Genomic DNA, 24,351 nt, shown 5'->3' with positions numbered 1-24,351 from the left:
GTTTAGTCAGGAGTGATCCTGCCATGAGTTGGACAGGGGCTGGACTAGATGTCTGCATGAAATCTTTCTCAGCCCTACTTTCTTATAATACCCATTTTAAAGATAGGAAACGTGCATGAGAAAATGAAGTGACTTGCTTTTAGGTTGTACAGGGAGCTGGTGGCAAAGTTGGTGCCTATCCCTGTGCTTTACCTTAACCTTCCTATCAACCTCAGCATATAGACTATTTCCAGGTGCCTCCAACTTTGCCATGATAAGTCATCCAGTCTCTGGAAGATATCAAAGTAGAAGCAGGTCTTCAGGAGGAGCTTAAATGCAGAGAGGGCTTGTAGGTGACATGAAGAAAGGGTATTTCAGGTTTTAGGAGTTGCATGGAAGATACAGAGATATCCTGGTGAAGGAAGCAAATGGGGGAGGAGGCTGGAAGCATTGTGATATGGAGGGTATATGGGTGCAACAGGAAAAAAGTGGTAACCTGAAAAAGATGCGGTGGAGAGGGGGTACAATTCCAGGGTGGCAGTGATATCAATACAGCGGCCAGGAAACATCTTTGCAGCTATCGGAGTGCTATTAGTGGATGATATGGTACTGGGAAGACCAAGAAGTGCAATTTGCCATAATAGTGGCAGGGCATGGTGAGGGTTGAGTAGTAAGTATTGGTGTAAGGAAAGAAAGAATAAATTGGAGAGAGGTTATGGAGGAAGAAGCGGTGGGATTTGAGCATGGTCTAAACATGTGGGACAAACCAAAGTCGTAAGTTTTGGTAAGTTTCACAATGAAAAATCCTCTTTTGCACCCTAGAGCACAAACATGGAAATGGTTTTCCAGAAGAATTTTTTTCCTGAAGCTCAAGCAGATGCTGCATATATTGAAGAGGAACAAAAGGTCAAGGAGTTGAAAAATGAAGCTGCAGAATTGGATATTGCGTTAATAACTGAACAGCTAAAAGAAATAGAGGTAGGAATACATCAAGAACAGTCCCTTAGAACAGCATTGTTGAATTCATCTAGTACAGGAGTGGGCAAAGTCGGGACCATGGGCTGGATTAGGCCCTCAGTGGATTCTGTTTCCCAGCAACCCCTGCTTACATTACTGTGGCCAGTTTCTGTGGAGACCCCAGCAGTACAGGGGTGTGACAGCCCTGGGTTTCCCTGGAGACCAGTCCCAGCAGCGCTGGTAGGGCGTGTGGCTGGGAGTGGAGCTGCTCCAGGGCTGGGACCTTGCAGTGGTAACAGCATGGTCTGGAGCCAGAAGAGAGCCACGACCTGCTGCCTGCATGCCCCAGCCTGGCTGTGGGTGCAGAGCTGCAATCTGCTGCCCACATGCCTGGGCAGGGGCGTGCAGGCGGTGGATCGTGGCTCTACCCTGGTTCCTGGCACGCTGTTACCACTGCAAGGTCCCAGCCCGTCAAAGCAGGTCCTCACCCAGGTGGGCACCCTGTCAGCACTGCTGGGGCCGGTCTCCATGGAAACTGTGGCCCCATGCTGTCACGGTACCACTGCTGCTGAGGTTTCCATGGAAACTGGCTGCAGTGATGCAGGCAGGGGCTGCTGGGAAATGGAGTCTGGCTACCAGCCGGATCTGCCATTTTGCCCACCCCGATCTAGTATGATCCAATATCACAAAACAGTTATCTATATATATGCTCATTTTTCCTTTTGACTGACCAACCATGCGTATTGTTGGTGTAGCACATAATCTCTGGAAACGGTGACTTTATACATGTATATGACCATATCCATGCCAATATCATGCTTCATGCTGGTGTGAAATGGCACAAAGATGTGCAATTGCAGTTTTTAGTTTTCACGTCTCGATATCAACAGGTGTGTATGCTCACAAGTAACTGGGCATACACGCATTTGTATGTGTGAATGATTAAATATGTTTGATAAAGATGGGAAGTGATGAAAGTGGAGAAAAATCTCTAACAATCTTTCTTTAATGGGCTTCTCGGTAGAATTTATACAGTGAACTGGAAAAGCAGAAAGCCGAAGCATTGTCCTTGAGAGAAGCAGCAGTTCCCGACACAACAAAAACAACTGCCTCAAACTCACCAACCCCAGAACGTATGGTTTCTTTATGGGACAGGCTGCTTCAAGAAATACTTGCCATTAAGGAGGTAAAGCAAAAACAGCACCATCTAATTAATAAGTATCATGAAAATCTGTCTGCTGTTCAGTCTTCAATGAAAATGTTATCAACAGAGAAGGAAAACCTAAAAACGTAAGTACAAGGTATTGTTTTTAGTCTCTTGTGTGTGGGCCCGATTCAGATCTCAGAAACATCAATGAAGCTGTTGCAGTCAAGCTTATTGGAGCTTTCTATCTATTTTTTCTGTAACTGGAGTCAGAAGAAAGTACCTTATCAGCCTGACTGAATTGTATTAGAGCAGAACGAAAAAAAATACACTTGATTCAGATGAGGTCATTTGTATTTTCTTACTAATGCTAAATCTAGGGCATGTCAATACCCCTGAGTGGAGCAAGTATTATTGTTAATTTTATGCTACTCTGGACATTTTCCAGACATAACAAAGAAATAGTATTTTAAGTAATATATTAGTAATCCTCCCCTCCCCACCAAATAAAGCGGATGAAAAATTGTCTTTTTTCTTTAAAGGGAAGAAAAAAGAAATGATGATGTGTTGAGAGCTCTTGTACCCATTTGCTGCTTATTGAAATTCCTCCTTATTCTGGAAATGAAACTTAAGTGATAGGGGAGGTGTTTTAGTCTGTAGTAAGTAAGTCTATAGTACTAAGCTATAAGTTACCCATTCCACTTACAATGTTTAGAATGTTTTACAAATTAGCCTTTATGGCACAGAACTACATTTCTTGTCATAATAATGAACCAGCTTGATTCAAAAACATTAAAAAATGATTTATTGAATTTTTCATCCACTTTCTTAAGTAATTGCAGAGAGCTGAATGAGAACATAGAGTATTAAATGGATTTTAGATGGAACTATCAAAACCCCCCTAGGGAGCTTGAGTCTACTTGATTGGATCAAATAGATTGATTCCTCCTGAATAAATGGGAATCTAAGACTTTGTTCCTTGTGTCTATCTTTGCTTTGACATCAGAAATTACTATGAAACCGAGTTAGTTCAGTCGCACTTGATTTAACATTGATATAGGAGTTGATTTCTTGTGGATTAAAGGTGGACAACAAGAGAATACTTTTAAGGAACTGCATGCTTTGCATTAGTGAATATTATTACCTCCTTACTCCCACATTAGAAATTATTGTAATGACTACCAGTTATACCAATCAACAATTGGTGTACATTTATAGGAAATACTATACTGTAACTATTGTAAAATCATCTTGGTGAAAATATTAAATTATGAACACTCTCATGAGTGAATAAAATTCTGATTGTTAAAATTATTTTAAAGACATGTTTAATTTGTCTTCTGGATCATTATGTTAAACCCTGTTGATATTTTTGGCAGGGGGCCTATGAACAACACAGTTCTTCTGGAAAAAATTAAAACATTTATGGATTCAATGCACAAAGCAGGAGACATATTAGACAAGCTGAAAACTCAACAACAGAATTTATCGGAGTATCTCATGTGCATGGATAAGGAATTAACAGAAAGCCAAGTTAAGCACCTTGAGCAGTGGTGGGAACAAACAGAACAATCTGTGCAACAGAAATACCGTCAAGTTGTGGCTGAAATTGATGAGTTTAAATTAGTCATAAATAAAGTGCAAGACATTCAGAAGTCATTGGAGCACGAACAGCTTTTACAGGCAGGGTTGAGTTCCCCAGAAGGACAAAAACCCAAGCATCCTGGACGGTGGACCACAGAGCTGCAAGCCCTTAAACAAAACATTTCTCTGTTGAAAAGAAGCACTGAGCTGCAGATGAAAAGGATTTGGAGTGATGAAGAAAAGAAAACTTTGGAAGACTCAATAAGTGATTTGCAGAGCCAAGCAGAAGCATTGGAGCAACAAACTCCTTGGAAAGATGTTCAGACCAGTAGCTCGTATCACAAAAAATATGAACTATTGAGAAGGATGAAACAGAATATTTCATGGGTCAAAGATTCCTTGTTGCTTTTGGATCGGAAAGCAGCATTTTTCCCCGATGATATTAGGGAACAGATCAGAAATTGTACGTCTGTGAACAATGCCATTCTAGCCAAGGAGCCTACAATTGCATCACTGGCTGAAGAGACCCAGTGCATCATTCCTGCATTGGGTCCAGAGGAGAGTGCAGACATGACCTCTCTTTTGCAAGAATTACAGAATTTGTACAAGGCGCTCATTTGGGAATCAGCTGAACGACTGCGGTACTTAGAGCTCCAGCTGGAAAAGAGGCACAGACTGATTACAGGAATAGAAAATGTTTGCAGCCAGCTTCGAAGTGCTGAGACACAGATGGTTCCTGATGTAAGTGAAACTGCCACGTGTTCTGAGCTAGGCCAGCGGCAGGCTGTTTTAAAGGAGCTTGCAAAAGAAATGCAGGAGATTGAAGGCCATATTTTATCGTATTTTCAAGAGAGTCAACACACAACCAGGGAACTAAACATATTTGAAGAGTTATTTCTAATGGACCAGTTGAGAAGTCTTAAAATTAGAGTTAGGAAAATACAGCGGCTAATCCAAAATAAATGCCACACAGTGGAAAAGAAGATAGCTGTCTATACAGAGTTTTCAGAAAGAATAACTACACTGGAGCAGGAGCTTAATGATCTCCAGTGTGATGAACAAGACCTGGAGAGAGAGAAAAAATTAAACACAGAACAGGAAGCTAGGGACAAACTCTGTGTCCTCAGAGAGAGAATCTTTACTTCTCAGTCCGACTTGCTGAATATTATGAAGTACCAGGAAATCTTAGCAAGTCTTGGGCTACACTGGGATGCGTCACACCTTGATGAATTGCAAACTCGATTTCTTGAAATGAGAAATAAACTGGAGGAGAAAATGAAATGGTTTGATCATTTTATTATGGAATGTGACAGGCATCAAGAATCGCTGAGTGAAATTCAGGCTATGACATTCAGTATAAGGGAAGAAGCTGATATGCTAAATAACCACCCCAGCTCTTCCCCAGGAAAGGATCTTATATCTGCACAGATTTTATGCCAGGAAGTTCAGCAAGTCATGTACTTAACCCAGGAGGCAGCGAATCAATTGAACAGAAATGAGGTCTTTGATGTATCATTCAAAGAAGCTGAGATGCAGCAAGTGAAGAGCCTGGAGAAGGATATTGATCAGTTGAATCACTTTGTCCAAAACATGATTTTAGATCTCCAGGCAAATTTTGTAAAGGAACAAGATTTCCAGGGTAAATTGGAACACACATTACAAATCATAAAGCAGATTAAATCTGAGCTTCAGTACCCAGTCCTGGTAGACCTAGAAATGAAAATGGTTCAGTATCAAAAGATGCATTGGGAAGTGATTCAAGACACAGTGCAAGCAGAATATTGGGCCATTAAAGACATAATGGAAAAAGAGAAAGAAAGGCAAGAAGAAAAATCTGATCTTACTGCTGACATAGAATCAAAACTGAATGAACTGCAAGCTCTCGAAATACAGCTGAAGGAAGACGTTGCCTCCCGTGTGGTAAGTATATTTAGTAAGAGTACATCCATTTGTAAGGCTTGATTAGCTGTCTCTGGTCATCTTCCTTACTATGGTGTTAATATTTTCATGGCTTGCTGATACTCTCAGTCTAACCGGATTACACTGAAATCTTTCTGGTCATGTGTGATGTGATTGGCTAGATATGCAATTCTTTTTTTGCATCATGCTTCCAAAAAACCCTTTTATATTTAAATTATAATAACCAAATTTGGGGATTAGTACAAGAATTGTAAGGTGGGTAAAGAACTGGCTTAAAGGGAAATTGCAACAGGTCCTCTTGAAAGGAGAGGTATTGAGCTGGAGAGAGTTCCTCAAGGATTGGTTCTGAGACTAATCTTATGTAATAATTGTGTTAATGATGTTGGCCTAAAAGATAAGAATGTGCTAATAAAATTTGCTGATGACACAAAGCATCGTTACAGCAACTGAGTGTGATTAGTCCACTGTAAGCTAGCAGCACTGTTCTTTGATTAGTTGGTTTGAAAATGCTGTATATTTACCTTACTTTTTAACCCATCCACCTGAACATTTTGGCTCGAAAGGTAAGTCATGTGGTGACTGGGATATGACAGTTTTACAGTCCACAATGGCCTGCAGTTTTTCCTTGTTCCTCTTGCTTTTTTTCAGAATGCCCTACATGAGGCATATGACACAGTTCAGCTGTATAGCAAAGCTGTTCAGAGGGCTGTCAAACTCCTCACAGACTATGAAGCCAGAATCCTTCCCATGCAAGTTGACTTAGATGGTCTAGAAGAGTCCTGCCAAATCCCACAATGGAACCAAGAAGAACTTGACTCTGCAAAGGATGATGTAGAAGATCTGACCTCCAAGATGGAAAACATCATTAAACCACGCAGCAAAACACAACTGGAAAAAACTTTACATAATCTAGTTGCTCGGAATCTGGCACTTGGGGAGAAGGCCCAAAGAAAGACAGCTGACATGCAAAGGTAGGTGGAGATCTCCAAAGGCTTTATTCCAAGATACAAGGAAGATGGTTGCTAATAAACTTGGTGCCTCACTTCTACTGTGACAGAGCCTTGCTGTTGTGTAAGTTTAATAAAACTGAGTTGGTTACAAATATGCTTTCTTCCAATATATAAACATTACCCAAGAATAGGCGTATTTTTATTAAAGTATAGTGCATCCACTTTTAATATAGTCAGCAAAACAGGAACAGGCCGGTGTTGGATCTGGTATAGCCCATGTATGATCCTGCGTCTAGGCCCTGCAACAGATTAGAGCAGCATCAGATAAAACCCTAAGCCACCTTGTTATTGGCCATTCTGGAAACTTGAGATAGCCAGAGCAAAGCAATACTCAGACCACCTCTCCCCATTGTCTGGTCCTTAGACATATAAAAACTTACTTCATTTTGGTGAGGGGGTCATGTTTAATTAATTGCTTGTCATCCACTGTCTTTGCTTATGCCTGCAATACTGTTAACCCCTATTCTAGGACCAAAATGTCTTGATTTTTTTTCCCATTTCTTTTGGCCTTCTCCCTTGCTGGGCAGGAAAGAAACATACAAGGCCTTAGTCCTACATCCCTGATCAATATGTATGAAAATTTGCAATAGTGTGGAGGTAAAAGGAAAAAAAATAATAGTATCGGGAATCCACGTTATACCTGCATTTTTTAGGTACCCAGGTACTGAACTGAAAAATTTGGCATATGCTGCTTTGAGATGCATTTGATAGATCTCCTTGTTAGTACAGTTACTTAAACCAAGCGTGAAAACTGAAGAGGTGAAGTTTAATTGGTTTGCTAAATGTGTTTCTACAGATGCTTTGACAAATACAAAAGCTACACAAAAAACAAAGAGAAAGTATGTGACAATCTTGATGAACTGGAAAGCATACTTAGACAATCTTTGTCCCAGACACCAATGTCTTATAAGGAAGTTTTGGAGCACTGGGAGCAAAGCAAGGTAAGAGTGACTCCAAGGCAGCTGCAAAATTCATGTCCCAAAAAAAGCAGTGATCAAACACTTAAAATCTTGAAACACAAGGAGCAAATTGTAGTGGAACTGATTTAAGCCATATCTGTGCTGCCCAGCTGGGGGCTCCCAGGCTGCTTGCAGCGCATGAGGGGTTAAGTTGCAAGCCCTGGGTATCTTGCCCAGCTACCCACTCCTCTTGTGGCTCCAGTTGCTGCAGCTGGTGTCTCTGAACTGTTCTGCCTGTCTCTGGACTGTCTCTCCTGCCTGCCTCTGGGTTTTGCTGCTTGCCCCTGCCCCAGTGGTTGGGGCCATGCAGCATGGCATGGCAGTAGGAACTGAGGGTGAACATGGGACTGGGGGAGGCACATGGGGTGGGGGAGAAGAGAGGGACACAGGTGCATGGTCTGGCAGGGGCATCCATGTAGTATGTGGCTCATGAGGTGTTTGGCCCCTGGCCACTTAAGTCAGGCAGCCCTGATGTATATGTATCCTGTGGGTAGATTTATGCTATGTAGTCAAATAAATGTGTCCTCTGCTTGAGCTAATTTTGTACCCATGCAAATTAATCATTTTAGCACCTATTGTTCCTTGTTGCTTTGTTAGGGCTCAGACCAAGAGAATTCCTAATGCTGTTTTCTCTTGACACTGCTCACTTCTTTTCTCCTCCCTTTAGCTCCTTCCACTGCCTCCTTTTTATAGGCCTGCTCCAAAGAGCCCTTCCTTGTATACCCCCTTCTGCCTTCCTTTCTACTACATGCATTTTCAGGTGGTCTGTATACCTCTGTAATTCTCTCTGACTGTAGTGTTTCCTCCCCTCCAAATACCTCTGAAAAGCAAAAACCATTCCTAACTCTTGCCTGCATCACCTGTGTCATTTAGCCAGTCTGGCTTTCCAATCTTACTCAGTGTTAAATTGGTTCATCCTGATACCACCTAAGGGAGAAAGTAGCCGCTGTTTAATAAGGAGCCTAAACATGTAAGTGTGTGCATGATTAAAGTTTTCCTGATATAAAGTACTGTTTGGGTGGTGGTTGCCCCCCACTCTTCTCCAGATTTTGGTCACTAGCATTGCCATGGCGGAAGAGGACCTGGTGAAGTTGAGACGGGACTTGAGAGATCTGTGCACACTGTGCAAAGGAGGGGACAGCACTCTCATCAGAGTGGTGTCAATGCTGTGGGAAAAGTGGCTGGCTCTGCTGGAGGCTGCCAAGGAGTGGGAGATGAACTGTGAAGAACTGAAACAGCAATGGAAGTTTCTCAATGAAGAGGTGAGTGACTCATGGGATTGTAGTATAAAGCAGTGTAGCTCTCCTGAAGTTGATGCATGTAAATCTATTCATACCACCTAACTAGTCCATTTTCCTTAACCTTTTCTTATGGAGACATTTACTGAATTAAAAAAATAACTCAGTGAGGCTGTTCCTGTGCTTATGATTGAGCATGGGCTTTCATGGGTTGTTCTACTGGAGCTCAAGTGCTCAGCACGCATCAGGATCAAGCTGTGAGTCTCCAGGGCACACCAAGACCATGGGTCAGGGACATGTAATATGATTTTTAAGTGTTGAAAAAGACCAGGTTGTCTCATACTTGTATTCTTTATTTAGATGGAACGAGAAACAATCATTTTAGATAATCTTCAGGAAGAGCTACCAGAAAGTCCTAAAGAGAAAGAGAAAGCTACAACAGATGAGCTTCTCGAGTCACTCGAGAGTGTGAGCTACTTCGAGGAAAACATAGACAGAGAGCAGCTCCTATTGCTTTTACTTCTTCATCGTATAAGAAGCATTTTGAATGTGCCTGAAAGAACCAGTGGAGAAACAGCCCTTCCCATCCTACATGAGATCCAGGCAATGCAAGAGCGATGTAAAAGGTAAGCCATGAAGAATGACACTGTAAAACAGCCTAGTTAGAACTGTGTATTATCAGAACAAGTTGTGGGGCTCATTTACATTTTCTTGGGGGTTACTGAACACTTGAACAAGTTTCAGTGGATTTTAATATGTAAAACGAACTGAAAAGAATGATGGTCCTTAGTTTGGATGTTGCTAAGGACATGAAGTTCCCATTGACTGGAACTGAAGTTGGAGACACTTGGCTCCTCTAAAAATAAAGCTGTGTGTGTATGTGTGCACACAAACTATTAACCTACACCTTGGCATGTATTGTATAAGATTTATTTAAATGGTCTCAATTTGTTTGGCAATTTTATGAATAAAGCATCACATTTGTATGTGTTTGGGTATGCTTTTTGCCATCTGCATTTATGCACTTACTTTAAAAGGCCCAGGCTTTTACACACACAAAACCTCACTGTAATTGTGCAAGCTTCGTGTTGGACCTAAATTGGGTGGTTAGATGCAAACACCAGTCAGTTTGCTTGACTAAAGAAGTTTTGTGTATCTGCAGTTAAGGATTTGTGTGAGGAGGAAAAAAAAATTTCAGTAAAAGGCAACAAGTATCAAGTTCTCCAAAGAAAGCTTGCCAAAACATTGCTTTTCATTTTAGACACAAATTTGACTGGAAGTTCACGTTGTAAAACTATTGGCATTAAATAGAAAAGTCTGAATGTTTCATTTTCTAAATAACAATTAGAGCCACATTAAATGTATTGCCGGTGTGCTTCTGTTTTAGATTGTATCAAAAGGCTCAGAAGCATAAGGAATCTGTACAGTCTGAGGTTCAAGAGAGAGGCAAGATTAATGAAGAAATAAATGCTGTGAGGAGTTCGTTAGAAAATACCTTGTCTTTGTTGCACGAGAGAGAATCACAAGACCCTACCGAAAAGCTGGCACAATTGGAGGTGTGTAGAAATCTGCTGCATTGTATAAGGAAGTTCTGACCTTTTAGGAGCTAAAATAAAGGGGTTCATGGCTGTTCTCACTGAGATCTGTGTTGACTAAAGGCCTTGTTCAGTACTTAGTATGTGTTAAACCTGTGTGGTGCTGAAATTAGAACGTGTTCTGAGCAGTCGCACAGTAATGATTATTGTGATCCCTTTCATGCGCTGCTCGCTGATTGTCGGTCTCAGCTCTGGCACTGCAATAGTCTTGAACTGGCTCCGGTGCCGTCCCTGGCCTGGAACTGACACTCGGCTGATGGACGGTCCCAGCCCTGGGACCCTCTTGGGCTTGTGGGCATCTGACTTCCAGCTTGATCCTTGAGGAGCCTGGCAAGTGAAAGATCCAGGATCTTTCCTCCTGACACATAGGTTTCTTCATCTCATACGGACGTTTGGCATAGCAGAGGGGCGCCTGGCTGACATCACAGTGGGTTGAGGACCGCAAATTGTGTTATCTCCATGGAACAGCCTGGAAGTAGCTGATAATCTGTTACTTAATAGGATCTGAAGATACTCCTTGTGCTAAAAGAAGCAACTTTGCTACAATCGGAGCGCACTTTGCACGTTTTACTGCTTGAATGTGCAGCTGCTTGTGTTTTAAGTACATTTAACACATGCTGTGTGTAATGTGGGACATGGCCTTTAGAGAAATGTGACTGGCCTTTGGACCATGCAAACATGATGAAATGTGAAGCAAAGTCTTGACACTACTGAGACCTTGACTTGAAACCAGTTTGAGCAGCATGACCTGGCTTTACTCTTTGCTCAGTCTTGTTCAGGTAATAAGGAAAGCTGCAACCTCACTCTGTATAGAGATGTTGCTCCCCAGGTTAACTGCATCTGTGCTTTCTTCCCACATCTTTCCACAATGTCTTCAGAGACAAAACAGCATCAGAGACAGGTAATAACAGTGGATCACATGGGTATGAAACAGAGGTGCTCAACCTTTTTGCCTGGTCAGCCCTGATTGGCAATGCCTGGTCCATCCATGGGCCAAATCCAGCTGGTGCTCCCAATCTGGTGCCTGCGCAGGCACCATGGCCATGTGGACAGCAGGTAGGGAAAGGGAGCTTGACTTGACCCCCTAGAGAGGGAAAGGGGTACAGCCAGGTCCTAACCCAGCCTCACAGGAGGAAGGGGTTATAGCCCAGTGCTGTGGGGGAAGGGGACATGGCCAGGCCCAAATTCACCCTGTGGGGAGGGAAAGGGCATCACCCAGCCCCAGGCCAGAAGCAGGGGAGGGAGGTGTAGCCTAGCCCCATGGGGGAAGGGATTGCAGCCCAGCCTGGGCCCAAGTGGCTGTGCAGGGCTTAGGGTTTGGGAATTTGGCAGGGACTACTGCTCCCCACTGCCAAATTTCTTGATTCATGTGAAGCCCTGGAGGCCAGATGTGATGGCTCCACGGCCGCATTCGGCTGTGGGCTAGAGCTTGAGCATCCGTGGTATAAAATATTCAAAAGGTTCCCATCAAAACTACAAACTCTGTCATTCTGAGTTTTACAACCTACTTTTAGTACATTTTGTAACACCTTTACCTAATTTTATTCTAGCTGTTCTTAATCTTCCTTGACCACTTGACTTCAGAAATTGTAGTTTTCAAGTTTGTTTGCTGTTCTCATTATTGTTAGTCTGGCTATAGTTAGTTAAAACCTCACTGAAATTCCAGTAAGGATTGGGGATGCTGAGAAGGGATGGTCTGGCAAAGTTGGGGCAGCATAAACAGAGTTTTTGATATTGCTAGCAGGAAGCAAAGGGCACAAGTTTAGTGGCTGTCCTTTTGCTTCTTTTTAGTTCTCTTTAGAGGATTAAAGAGCAATTCCTCAGTATTTGCAGCATTCCTTCTGCACAGTATTTTCCTGGAAGGTGCTGAGCAATTTCTCCCTTTAACATAAGAAAAGTATGTGTGTGTCATCCACCAAGGAATTTGGAGCGATAACTTCTATTTATGGTGATCCCTGCTTCCATTGACATCTCCATGTCTGGCATTTATCTATACTTGCAGGAAATTAATAACTTAGTCAATGTGAATACTGAGGGAAGTTAACTGCAAATCATACTTAGGCAAGGTTGCAGTGTTGTTATGGCTGGGATAGTTCAGGGAATATGTGAGAAGCAGGTTACCCTTTTTTTTTTTTTTTTTTAACTAATATTTTTCATTACCAAAAATCCCTTGCTTCTTAGATAAGTCAATTGGCATGTTTTTAAGTACTGCCAAAGTATAGTACAGCTGCAGATAGTGAAGTAATCTTCTTATCTAAGTCTCTAGGTTTAACTGGAAATTTGTTAAAGACAACCATTTTACAGATAAAAAAGTATCAGGTAGTTGTGTGCTTACATACTGACATACAAGCCCATTTTGCAGGGATTTTTTTTAACTGATTGCTGGAGAGAAAGTTAGAACTGTTTCTTTCAAAATCAGGTCTTTTGGAAATCTACAAACACCCATAAATGGCAGGATAAACGTTATTGTGGCCCTATAATAGTAAGCTTCTCTCTGGTGTATTAGGCATACTGAATGCTTTTTGTAATTGGACCTAGTTGTCACAGAACAATGAGACTAAACTTTATTTTTATCCATTTTTACAGTCTTTCTGTGTATGGTATTTGAGTGGGGAAACAAGATTCCCAAAAGAAATTAGGATTTAAACCAAACCAAATGACTATTTAAACGCCCCCCACCCCACCCCCGACAAACAGGAAAGCTTCCCACTCCTTTCCTTAATCTTAATTAAGGAAAGAACCTCATTGCCTAATAAGAATTTATCATTTGGCTTAATAATTTGGTAATGTTTGAGGTTAACAAATGGTGAGTGAGTGCAGGCAAAAGTAACTGTAAGATGTTTTCCAGTCTGAAATTCTAGAAGACATTTGAAACAAATGAGTTTCTTCTTCATCCTTTCTTTGAGAGGACTCAGATCAGATTTTGTTTCTAGGCCACAGGCTGTAAACAATTGTTCAGGTTTCTTTTATCTCAGAAAAACCTACATTCTTCACGCAGAACTGGAAACTACTGTTTGGAAAGAAGCTTGCTGTGCTGTTCTACATAATTACATGAAAGCAGACACTTCAGCTCAAGCTTGGTGCTCTTAGTGGCTTTTGTAGTGTTATAATAATGTAGGAATGAATATTAGCTGTTAACACTGTTTTAAAAGAAAACTGTAGCTTTGGTAACAGGAACATCACAAAGATGAACATTTAATCATAGGAGTGCTTGGGACAGCTAAAATGTTATCATATCTGTCAATAAGTGTTAAGAGAACAATTGTGTGACACAGAGTGGTATCACATTTAATTAATTCTTACAGATTCAGAAGCATCTTTTGACTAAACCAGTGAATATTTCTCAGCTCTTATCTGCTTGCAGAGAGTCAAATGAGGTTTTGTAATGCAAAACAACTTATTTAAATGTTAAGCTTGGTAAGCAACTTGTTACTGAGCTACATTTTTTAGGGTTTTATAAAAGCTGAAACCCTTCTTGCATGTTTTTAGGAGATTCAGAGTCTAATTAACAGAGAGAATCAAACTATTAAGGATATTATGGAGAAACTACGAATCAAGTACTCTGAGATGTATACGATAGTTCCTGCAGAGATTGAGACACAGTTGGAGGACTGCAAGAAAACATTACAAGACTTGGAAGAGAAGGTAACAATTTATGTAATTCAGAAATGTATTTCCTTGAAATGCATATAGACTGCATTAGTTTGATAAGTTACAGTTGATTTAAGTACTAATTGCCCTTGGATTTCACACTTGGGGAAAATACGTAAACTACAGATGATGTTCTTTCCCTTTTAAAAAGTCCTAGCATAAACAAATTGGGACATGAAAGTCTTTTAATTAGGTCATAAAAAGAAATTACAGAATCACTGAAGCTAAGAAGCAGATACCTGCTAGGACAGTAGTATTGTCTCTTCCCTGCGGTTCTGTTCCTAAACTTGATTACTAACGGCATTTTTGAAGATGTTAAGTACTGATGCATGAGACCAGCTGTTCGAAACATGTGCCTACGTTCTATGGAAATTTCAAAGCCATTGAGAAGTTCAGCCAAACCTTTTTTTTAAACTGACTTTCATGCATATCATTGCTAATGTGACACTTCAAGCTTACCATTGGTATAAAAAGTTGATGGTTAATTTAGATAATTGAATAACATCAACCCTACACTTGCACTGCTCTCTAGATGTGCACAGTACAGTATGCTTAGGTAACACTATTCATCCTACGCAGAGCAAAGCTGACAAGATTTTAAGGGGGACATCAACAACAACAAACAATGATTTGATTGCGGGACTACAATTTTCCTCAAGTTTAGTGTACCAGTCTTACTCTCTTTTTAAATTCATTGCAGTTGTTTGTCCTTTTTTTTTTACTGTTTATTTGTATTTTTCTGAAAGAAAGGAAGTGGCATTGTATTTCTCCTGGATACCCCTACTATCACAGTCCTAAAATAGAGAGTAATCAATATTAATATTAAAATACCTAAATCTTAATCAGTTGGGTGTTTTTGAATTATATAAAATCAACCAAAATGAAAATCCAGTTTCTCAAAACAATTGTTAATGCATATTGAATTATTTACTATGTTATAAGATTTAATATTCAGTATTTTACATTGCATTAAACAACCAGCTGACTCAGTCATTTCAGTTTAAATAAAGTCACATTTGTAGCTAGTATCCTGAAAGTCAAATAATAATTTTGAAAGAGGAAAAATTTAATTTTTTTATCCTGGCATGGATTCCAGTACACAAACCAGAGGACCGTAAATTATGTATTATGTTAAATAACAGTCACTCAATAATATAGTAACAAGTGATGATGTTAAATACCACCTAGAACAAAAACATATGATATTGAAGAAAATTAGTTTGAGGTGAAGTAAAGTGTATTATATTTATTTGCCTAAGGCAAATGATTGCTCTGAGTTACATTAACTTGTAATATTTTGATGATGGTATGACATTTCTTTCCAAAATCAGCTAAAACAGGAATTCATAGGTTTTGAAGCAATACATTTTAGTTAGGTTTTCCAGTGACTAATACTGAAGGTATAGTCTTGTCCTATTCTCATTGACTTCAGTAAAGGCAGATTTCATTCTGAGAGAGAGATTCTGTTTTGTATGTTTGATCCCACTAATGTCACAGCCGTTGAACAGAAGTTTTTGGGGGGTTTTTTGGTTTTTTTTTACAAAGATCAAGGGAAGAATGTGGTACAACGTACACCAAGTATTTTTTCATTTTTTAATAAGATCAAGGATAACATTTCCAAATGCACCTAAATCCTCTTTTTCGAAGACTTAAGCAGTAAGGAGTCCAAGCACTGGTCTACAGAGGGTTTTTTGTTTTGGGGTGGGGGAGGTTGATTTATTTTTTAACCCATGTAAGTTATTTTGGACAGGCATGTGATTACTTTTTTTCTTTTCTTTTTAACAAACAAAAGTTAAATCAATATAACCTGCTACTCTGCATGTTCAACTGGCATTTATTTGTTGCTGTGTTTAATGGGGTGAAGTCTTGAATGATTTGTAAACTCCGAATCGCAGGAATGTTGACAGCGAATCATCTGGTTCTGCCCCTGCAGCCTTTGGCTGCCTCAAAGAAAACATGTTAAAAGAACTCCAAAATATATTTGACCATATTCTTTATAAACACAGTTGTTGACACCTTTTCCCTTTCCTACAACAGGTTAACACTGCAGTCTTACAGAGCTCTCCTTATTATGTGATGAATAGGAAAGCAGAGAAGATTAACAATGGCCTTCAAGGTGTTGAAAAATTGTTGCAGCAGAAGAGTGAAAACATTGCAAAAGCCAAGGAAAGTCAGAAGGTAATGTCGCCAAATTCCCTTGTTCCTGTCAAGAACTTGGCCATATTCAGAAAGTGGCAGGGGACCTTTCCGTTCTCTATGCTCATAAAAGGAGACACCTAATCAATACTTACAAAATCATTCTCCGTGTACAGTACAAGATTTTTTCTTTTCTTTTCTGTGAGGGGCACGACTCGCATGAAGTGGTTACAGAGTGTTTTCTTCTACTCCTATTAGTTCGTGAACTTTTGCAGATTAAAAGCTGAGATGTCCCACATAGGGGGGAAGAAATGCCCTTATTGCCATGGCTAGGCCTGACTTTATCCTACTATTTTGTTTACCGTATTCTTACACAGAAAATCTGGGATATGTTAGATCTTTGGCATTACAAACTGAATGAACTGGATGCAGAAGTTCAGGATATAGTTGAGCAGGACCCATGTCAGGCACAGGAATGGATGGATACCCTAATGATACCTGTACAGCGCTACCAACAGGTCTCGCAGCGGGCTGAGCGCAGAACTGCAGATTTGAACAAGGTAGAAGCAAACCTAGAAGTGCCCTGACTTCAAGAAGAATCATATATATTAAAAGGAGACTGCTAGATACATTTTAGAAGTGCTTAAGTGACAAGGAGAAACTTTAAATTTCATTGAAAAGTCAGCGGGAATTGGGCTCCTACATGCCTAAATCACTTACAAGGATGAAAATTAATTCCTTGCTTTAAATCAAGCTGCTTCATTTCATAGCAGTGTTAATTTTCTACGTTTCATAAAAATAGATTAAATTTGCTTTTAACCTTACCATTTAGCAGGGTGAGGCTTGGGGGGGAGGGAGAAGCAGGGGGGCTATAGCCACCTCAAAATTTGCCTTAGCCCCTACCTCCTAGGGCTGCCATCACTGCTTGCCTGCCTGTCCCACACAGCTGAGCCCACCCCTCTCCTGCCCACAGCCTGCAGAGGTGCAGCACCCCTGGCCTGGCCCAGCCCAACCCTCCTCCTGCACTGGAAAGAGGCTGGCCCTTGCCCTTTAGACATACTCATATTATGTCCAGAAATTCATTCAGTTACTTGAATCAATCTCTATTGATGCAAAGCTATTTGAGCCTAGTGAATGTGGAAAGACCTGAGAACCTGGCAATCATTTAATTGCTGTATTCTCATAACCTCTGATAAAACAATATTGTTCCCATTTTAAAAATAAAGAACTGAGGCATAGGGTAAAGTAAGTACTTGCCCAATGTTACACAGAAGGTCCATGTCTCAGCTGAGGTTTGAACTTAAGTTTCAACTTAGTCCAGTTTTCTAAACTTGAGTACTTAAAAAAAAGGACCTTAATAATAACTGTTTCAAACCTTTAGTTTATAAGATATGTTAACTGTTACAAAACAGACATTTAAATGGGTTTTTTTTAATTTTATAGGCCACTAGTAAGATGGAGGAGTATGAAGAACTCTTGAAAAGCTTGCAAGTGTGGATAGAAAATACCAATTGTTTGCTAACAGCTGAATCTAGAAAGGACTCTGCAAAAGCCTTGAGTAAACATGCCAATGCCCTGCAAGTAAGTGTATATACACATTTTCTATATGGGGACCCCCAATTATAAACATTTAACCTGCTGTATGTAGCCATTGCCCACTTGTAGACATAGATCTTGCACCCATACATTTTTCAGGTAGAAATAGGGAAGTCCACTGAAAAATCTGACTGAGTAAAAATGTCATTATTATGAAAAAAGTCAGCAGCCATATCACAATGTGGGAGATGTTTTTGCAGTGGATGTATAGGTCTTGCAAAAGTGATATACATGGTAGTTATTTTTTGGAACATTGCTGTGCCCCAGGGGTTTTCAACATTTTTTAGTGAGCGTACCCCCCCCAGCGGCCAGATGCGGAGCAGAGAGAGGAAGGGGGTGGTGTGCAGCTAGACCCGGAGCTGGGGGAAGTGGGGGTGGCACAGAGCCAGATGTGGAGCAGCGCCAGCATGGGGGTGAGTGGTGACGGTGCCTGCTGCATGCAAGCTATCCCCCCAGTCTGGCCAGTTGGGCAGTGCCTACGTGACCTGCAGAAGAGCGCCACTGCCCTCGCCCTGCCCTAGCCCTGCTCTTGGGAGGCGGCAGTGAGGGGTAGTGGTGGCAGCACTGTGTCCCCACCCACCCACATGTACCCCCTAGGGTCTTCCCAAGTACCCCCGGGGCCACACATACCCCCAGTTGACAGCCCCTGTTTTGTACTATATCAAGCACTAGAGCTTATGGAGGCAGTGTTCCTGCAGTTTTTGGATTCAGCATTCATTTATGAAGTATTTTGAATGAACCACAACTGATAAGTCTGTTTATCTGTGTTCCTGAATGTTGATTTGGATAAGTAATATTAACAGTTCTGTGTTCATAATATTACCGGGGAAAAATTGACGTCATAGGCTGAATGCTGTAACAACTGACTTCTGCATATGAAGTTTGAGTTTTTGGGATTAGAACTCATTAATTTAATCTAGAGGAGTGTTTGCAGGTGCAGATATAATTTTTTTTAAATGTAAAAATTCCTCAAAATTCCTTCCCTGTACCAGGCAAGGTTCCTTGTGTAGATGTGATATCTTTTATTAGACAAGCTGAGTAGTTGGGGAAAAAAAGTTCTTTGCAAACTTTCAAGCGCAGTCACCCTTCATCAGTCATAGGGAGTCTTTGCTGGTCGGACACTCCGAGGAATGAGAGAAGCTAAAAGTGTGACAGGATGTCAGTGAGAATGTAAATAGGTAGAAATTTGGAAAACCAAAGGTAGAGCAAGGAACGAGGGGAAGTCAAAGGTGATTAGTAAGCGAGACTATGGTAAAGAGGCTGTCTGAGAAAAAGGAAATAGCTGGACATTATGAAAACGAATGGCAGAAGGGGAGGGGAGGAGAGGGGAGAAAGAGGAAAGGGGAAGGGAACAGAAGAAGCTTGTCAGCCTGTGTCCTTAGATCAACATGGCTACAACCGAATTCCCTGTACCAGGTATTTTACTAGAAAAGAAGCTGAAAATGAGTTGTTGTTATATTTGCCTGAATGGCAAAGTCTGCCATAGAGACTGCAAATGCAACATTATTCATGTTAACCCAAGGATTAGTTGATTGTATTTAAATAAATTCTTTCCAGTATGGAACATTTGAGGACTGGAAGGCTAATGAATTTGGGATTGCAACAGAGTTTTGTTGGAGCTGATCTCTGTTCATCCATTTAATTCATGGATTGCCTTCTACACACTCCTAAAACTTCTAGCGTTGCACAATGGTATTGATTATAATCTCATGCTTCAAGATGTCAGTTGGTTACCTACAGGGGTCAGGAAGGAAATTTCTCCGCACTACAAAATTGTCCAGGTGTATTCTCTAGTATTGGTTTGCTCTGTTTGTTTCTAGCTTTCCACATCAGACATTATACCAGATTTCTGGATCAGCACTGATCTAGAAAAACTTCTTTCGTAGGTGCCTGGCTGATGCGTCATTCTGGAAAGAATTTTCTCTTATGGCAGATTGGCTGAGACCTTAGAGATGTGTTGTCTTCCTCTGCTGAATGGGCTATAAATTGTCTGCTGTGCTTTTTAAGGCATATTTCTCCTAATCACTTCCCTTCCTGGCCAGGATTTGGGACATTGCTGGCATACTCTTCTTCTTGATTCTGCCTGGGATGGCCCAGGGGGCTTGAGATACACTAGTGTAACACAAAATATTGGCTCAACATAGGGAAATGTAATGATCTGTGTGACAAAGGAGATCAGACAGTCCCTTCTGACATTAAGCTTTGCGAAATGAAGTTTATTCCAGTGATTCAGGCAATCTAAATATTTCCAATATTGAATATCTTTTTTTTTTTCTAGATGGCTTTAGAGGATTCAGAACAGAAGCAAAACCTTCTGCATAGCATTTACTCAGAACTAGGTGAATTATCGTCAATCTTTGAAACGGGCAACATGGTGCAACAGCTGAATGAAGTCAATGGCCAAGTCACAAATTTACAGCAAAAGATACTGAAAATCCTTCCTCGGATCCAGCAGATGGCAGATGTAAGTTCGTGTGGTTTCCAAAGCATCTTTTATTGGCATTTCAGTAGATGAGTGAAACAGAGGTAGTAAATGCATCATTTAAAAGATAAAATCAGACTAGCGTGACATTTAATTAAGCTGTAACATTTAACAGTAATGGTGAAATTATTTGAAGACATATATCTTATCTGTATTAAGAGGAAAGACACAGTCCTCAAAGACCTTTTTGCTGAGGGGAAATTTAGCAGCAGAAATCTATTATTGTATTTATACCAGGATACATCATCGTGTTACTGTTGTTATTCTGGAGTGACGGTATCTGCCTGGGTGCTTATGACAAATTTCATCATGTATACATGTGCAGTGGCCCCAAAAACTTTTACCATTGCTGGCAGTGGGTAAGATTCAAACTTACTTTGATTCCCTGCCAAGATTCAAAACTGATCATTTCCAGACCAAATGACTATTAATACCTAATTCCCCCTCTAATTTATGACCAGGAGCATCTGCAAGACATTTTTGTCAGGGGTGTCAAACACGTTGCTTACAGGCTGGCTCTGGCCCATGGAGCCGCTCTGGCTGGCTCACTGGACTACTGGTGGACATGGCAATCTGCAGCAGGAGAGCAAGTGAGGGCTGACACCACTCCAGCTGACCTATAGCTACTTCACCTGTTGCCACTGCCGTAGCCCTATCTCCATGGCTGCCCACCCCACTGTGTGCCCTGTGTGGGAGCCACAGCTGGAACTGCTGCTGCAACCTGGGGCGCACAGCAGTGGTAGCTCTGGCTCTGGCCCAGGGCATACAGTGGGGGCCAGAGTTAGGATCGTGTGCCTCCAGTTCAAATCTGGAACTGCTGCCATGTTCTCTGGGTGAGATCTGGATCTACCCCTGCTGCTGCTGCAACAGCCACCGCCATTTGCTCATGATGTGGGCTGGATCTGGCCTGCAAAGAGTCCTGTAGCCCCAGGGCACAAAGTGAGTTTGACACCAAGCAACTTTTGATAACACCCCCCCACCCCCAACCTAACAGTGATTGTACACGTGGCAGCACTCATTCTCTGCTCTTTTGAAATTTTTGTAGCAAGGTTCAGTTAATTACAGTTCGCTTTCTGATTTAATTCTGATGAAAGCATTTTGTAAGAACACAGACCATTTGATCTGTTTTGTAGGGCTGTTTGAAAATGTGTTATTAATATAAAATATTTAAATGAAATTCATACGTTGTTTGTGCATGTGCATTGTGGTTCTAGCTTGCTTGATAAGAAAATTTGTATTTTGGCTGAAATTGAGTACGTGTTGAGATCTTGGATAAAATCTTCAGTTTCATTAAGATAGCATTATTAAGAATAACCATCATTAGAATTCATATAACAGTAGCATATAATTCCAGTCCAGAAATATTTTGATTTGTCCCAAAAATCTAGGAGGTGGACATTATTGAATCTGATGTAAAAGCGATGGAGAAGGATATTGCCAAAATTAAAACAATCCTGTCATCAGAAGATCTTTTAGATTTTTCTCCCAAGGATCATCTTAAACATGGACAGGTGGGTATACATTATTAAACCTGACCCTCATTTACACTAATTGTGAAACATGCTGATGTATTCAGGTAAGAAGAAGTTTTATGAGAGCAGACTATAAATTATCAGTTAGTTCTACTTTCTGTGCCTAGGTGAAATAACTCAAAATAGTAAGAAACTCTTGCTTTTTTTCTGTGTTTTACAAGTCACCGTTTCATCAGATCTACATTCAGAATTTACTGACATGGTTTCAGAGGCAGGGTGCAAATTTGGTTAGTTGTGTGTGTGCAGCTGTTTGTTAAAAGAGACTTATTGTAGATGCAATAGTATGTGGGGAACTAAGAAATACGACAAAATATTTTCTTTGAAAACACAGCCCCGATTTCTCAGTGCACAGAAAGCCCTAATAAAGTTCCATGTTCCTAAATAACATTGTGAGAAACAGAAATGTCAGTCTGCCTTTGTCTAAATTAACCATTAAACCTTCCATGAACTTTGTACTGGGACGTACAGTCTAATTCTAGAATCAGGCAGACTTTACCTGAAACTAGTGAAAGAGGTCACTGAAATGTTAAAGGAATCCAATCACTCAGTAAATGATAATACATTAAACATAATTCTCAGTTCGCAATTTTTTTTACAGATAAAATGTTCTGTGTATATCCTGATTGTATAGTCAACAAGATATAGTAATTTCATCATAAGGCTCGTGTCTGAAAAATAGACCGGGGTGTCATTTATGGATGCCTTTTGCCTTATACAGTCTTATCATATATTTTCTTTTAAGCATTAAAAGCTAAAACTCTCTGAATATGAAGTTCTTAATCCTGTCATCAAGAGTTTACGTAAGAGAGCTTTTCAGCAAGGTCGCTGTAATGTAATTTTAAAATGATTGTTGTTCCTGTTTCATAGCATGTTCATCATCCATTCTATTTTTTAGGTTATTCTTGATCACATTGGGCCCATGCAGAAAAGCATCACTCAGATACAGTCCTGTAAAGCAGCTCTTAAGTCACCAGGAGCAAAAATGCAACCTCTCTTGGTCTTCCAACGAGCAAACCAACTTTCAAAAGAACTGAAAACATTAGAGAACGTTACCATAGAACACAATGAGCTGCTAGAGGTAAAATCCTTTTGATATCAGATTCGTTTGTTAAAAACTCTCTCATACAAAACTCCTTTTAATATTATAATAACTTTTTGGTGACTAGATTGTCAAGACAGGAATATAATATACCTGCCACATCTCTTATCTTTGTTTAGCTGGGTAATTTAACAGAAGAACAAAGCACACGAACTATCTTGGAATTCATTTCACATTAGAATTTAGCTAAGCCAGATGATAGCTTATTTTCCTGTATGATTAATGCCTTATGGCACCTTGTAGTACTTCATGGTATTAAATAACAGCAGTACATATATTAAGAGTCAAGTGGCTTAAGCTCCCGATAGTCTGTAAACCAGTCTTTTTGGTAGGTGTGACACAAATTAGCCTGCCGCTCTCCCATATGATACTCTGATGCCCTTCCTCTGCCTGATCTGTTAACCTGCTTTCTGCTCTCTGCCACATCTGTTGCTCTTCCTTCTACTCCCTGCCTTTTCTGCCACTGTGCCACCTGTCCCCCTTCCCAGTCTGTAGCATGCCACACAGAGGCTGCCTGTGCCACAGGTTGGCCTCCCTTGCTATAGATTCATACATTGTAAGGCCAGAAGGGACTTTGGAAGATCATCGGGTCCAGCCCCCTGCACCAAGCAAGAAAGACAACTGGGGGTAAATGCTCAACCTCTGTGAAATTGAGGCCCTTAAAGATTCAACAGGACATGGACATTCTGTTTCTTTGATGTTAGCACTTGGTAGTAAGGTAATTACTTGATTGTGGTAAAATATGAACAAGGCAAACTTGGTTTTTAAAGGGGGCGTTTCAGATCTTTGTATAGTAGTAAGGCACATAACCAGGCATTTTTCTCCCTTGTGACTTATCCAGTCTCAAATTGATAAACAGTGCATTTCTTGACCTGGCATTAAAAACTACACCTGAGCTTCTGCTGGTGATAAGCTGTTCTTCTTCCTGAATGAGCCCAGGAACAGAAGCTCAGAGCCAAGTCATCTAAAATGGCTCCTCCATTTCTCAGCAGGATGTTACCAATTAAAAGTGTATTTCTAAATGCACATTTAGTGCATTCTCTAATCAAGGGAGCACATCAGAACTTCAGAGGCTCTTGCAAAGCAGTTTGCAGTTCAAGGACACACCTGTTGCAGTTAGTATATGAAGGTTGCTATGTTTGCCCTAGACATGTCGGCCAGAAAAGAAAGACCCAGGAAGCTGTGGGCCCACTAACTAGTCAGGGTGAAATCTTAACAAACAATGCAACAGCCAGTGGTGATGCATAGGGGGTGCATGTGCACTCCCTGAGAGCATGTGTGCAACCCCTGATGGTCACATTCACCGCTTAGGCAAGCATGGGGGGGAAGGTGGCAACGCCAGTGCCCCTCCTGCAAGCACTGGCTAATTGCTGCACTCCCAGAAGCGGCTGCAGCAAGTGCAGCGACTGGTCGTTGCGGGATCACCTGGTGGGGACACCCCTCCCGGACCACAGGATCGTCCGTGGGGG

The 24,351-nt window shown here is 40.9% G+C and overlaps 1 protein-coding gene across 1 annotated transcript in view; it reads left to right on the top strand.

Annotated features, from left to right (window-relative positions):
* The window catches only part of SYNE2 (spectrin repeat containing nuclear envelope protein 2), a 256,377-nt gene that overhangs the window by 109,406 nt on the left and 122,620 nt on the right, over positions 1-24,351 (top strand). The window contains exons 48-62 of the mRNA XM_019550841.1: positions 802-957; positions 1,961-2,226; positions 3,460-5,584; positions 6,233-6,555; positions 7,391-7,535; positions 8,600-8,815; positions 9,152-9,417; positions 10,179-10,347; positions 13,876-14,031; positions 16,075-16,215; positions 16,551-16,733; positions 17,617-17,754; positions 20,048-20,233; positions 21,640-21,762; positions 22,679-22,861. Of these exons, the coding sequence (XP_019406386.1) occupies positions 802-957; positions 1,961-2,226; positions 3,460-5,584; positions 6,233-6,555; positions 7,391-7,535; positions 8,600-8,815; positions 9,152-9,417; positions 10,179-10,347; positions 13,876-14,031; positions 16,075-16,215; positions 16,551-16,733; positions 17,617-17,754; positions 20,048-20,233; positions 21,640-21,762; positions 22,679-22,861 (4,776 nt within the window). The remainder of the gene's footprint in view (positions 1-801; positions 958-1,960; positions 2,227-3,459; positions 5,585-6,232; positions 6,556-7,390; positions 7,536-8,599; positions 8,816-9,151; positions 9,418-10,178; positions 10,348-13,875; positions 14,032-16,074; positions 16,216-16,550; positions 16,734-17,616; positions 17,755-20,047; positions 20,234-21,639; positions 21,763-22,678; positions 22,862-24,351) is intronic.

Source organism: Crocodylus porosus, unplaced genomic scaffold (assembly GCF_001723895.1).
Source record: "Crocodylus porosus isolate Cpor-Errol unplaced genomic scaffold, CroPor_comp1, whole genome shotgun sequence".
Lineage (NCBI taxonomy): Eukaryota > Metazoa > Chordata > Crocodylia > Crocodylidae > Crocodylus > Crocodylus porosus.
This window is presented reverse-complemented; position numbering and strand designations above follow the sequence as displayed.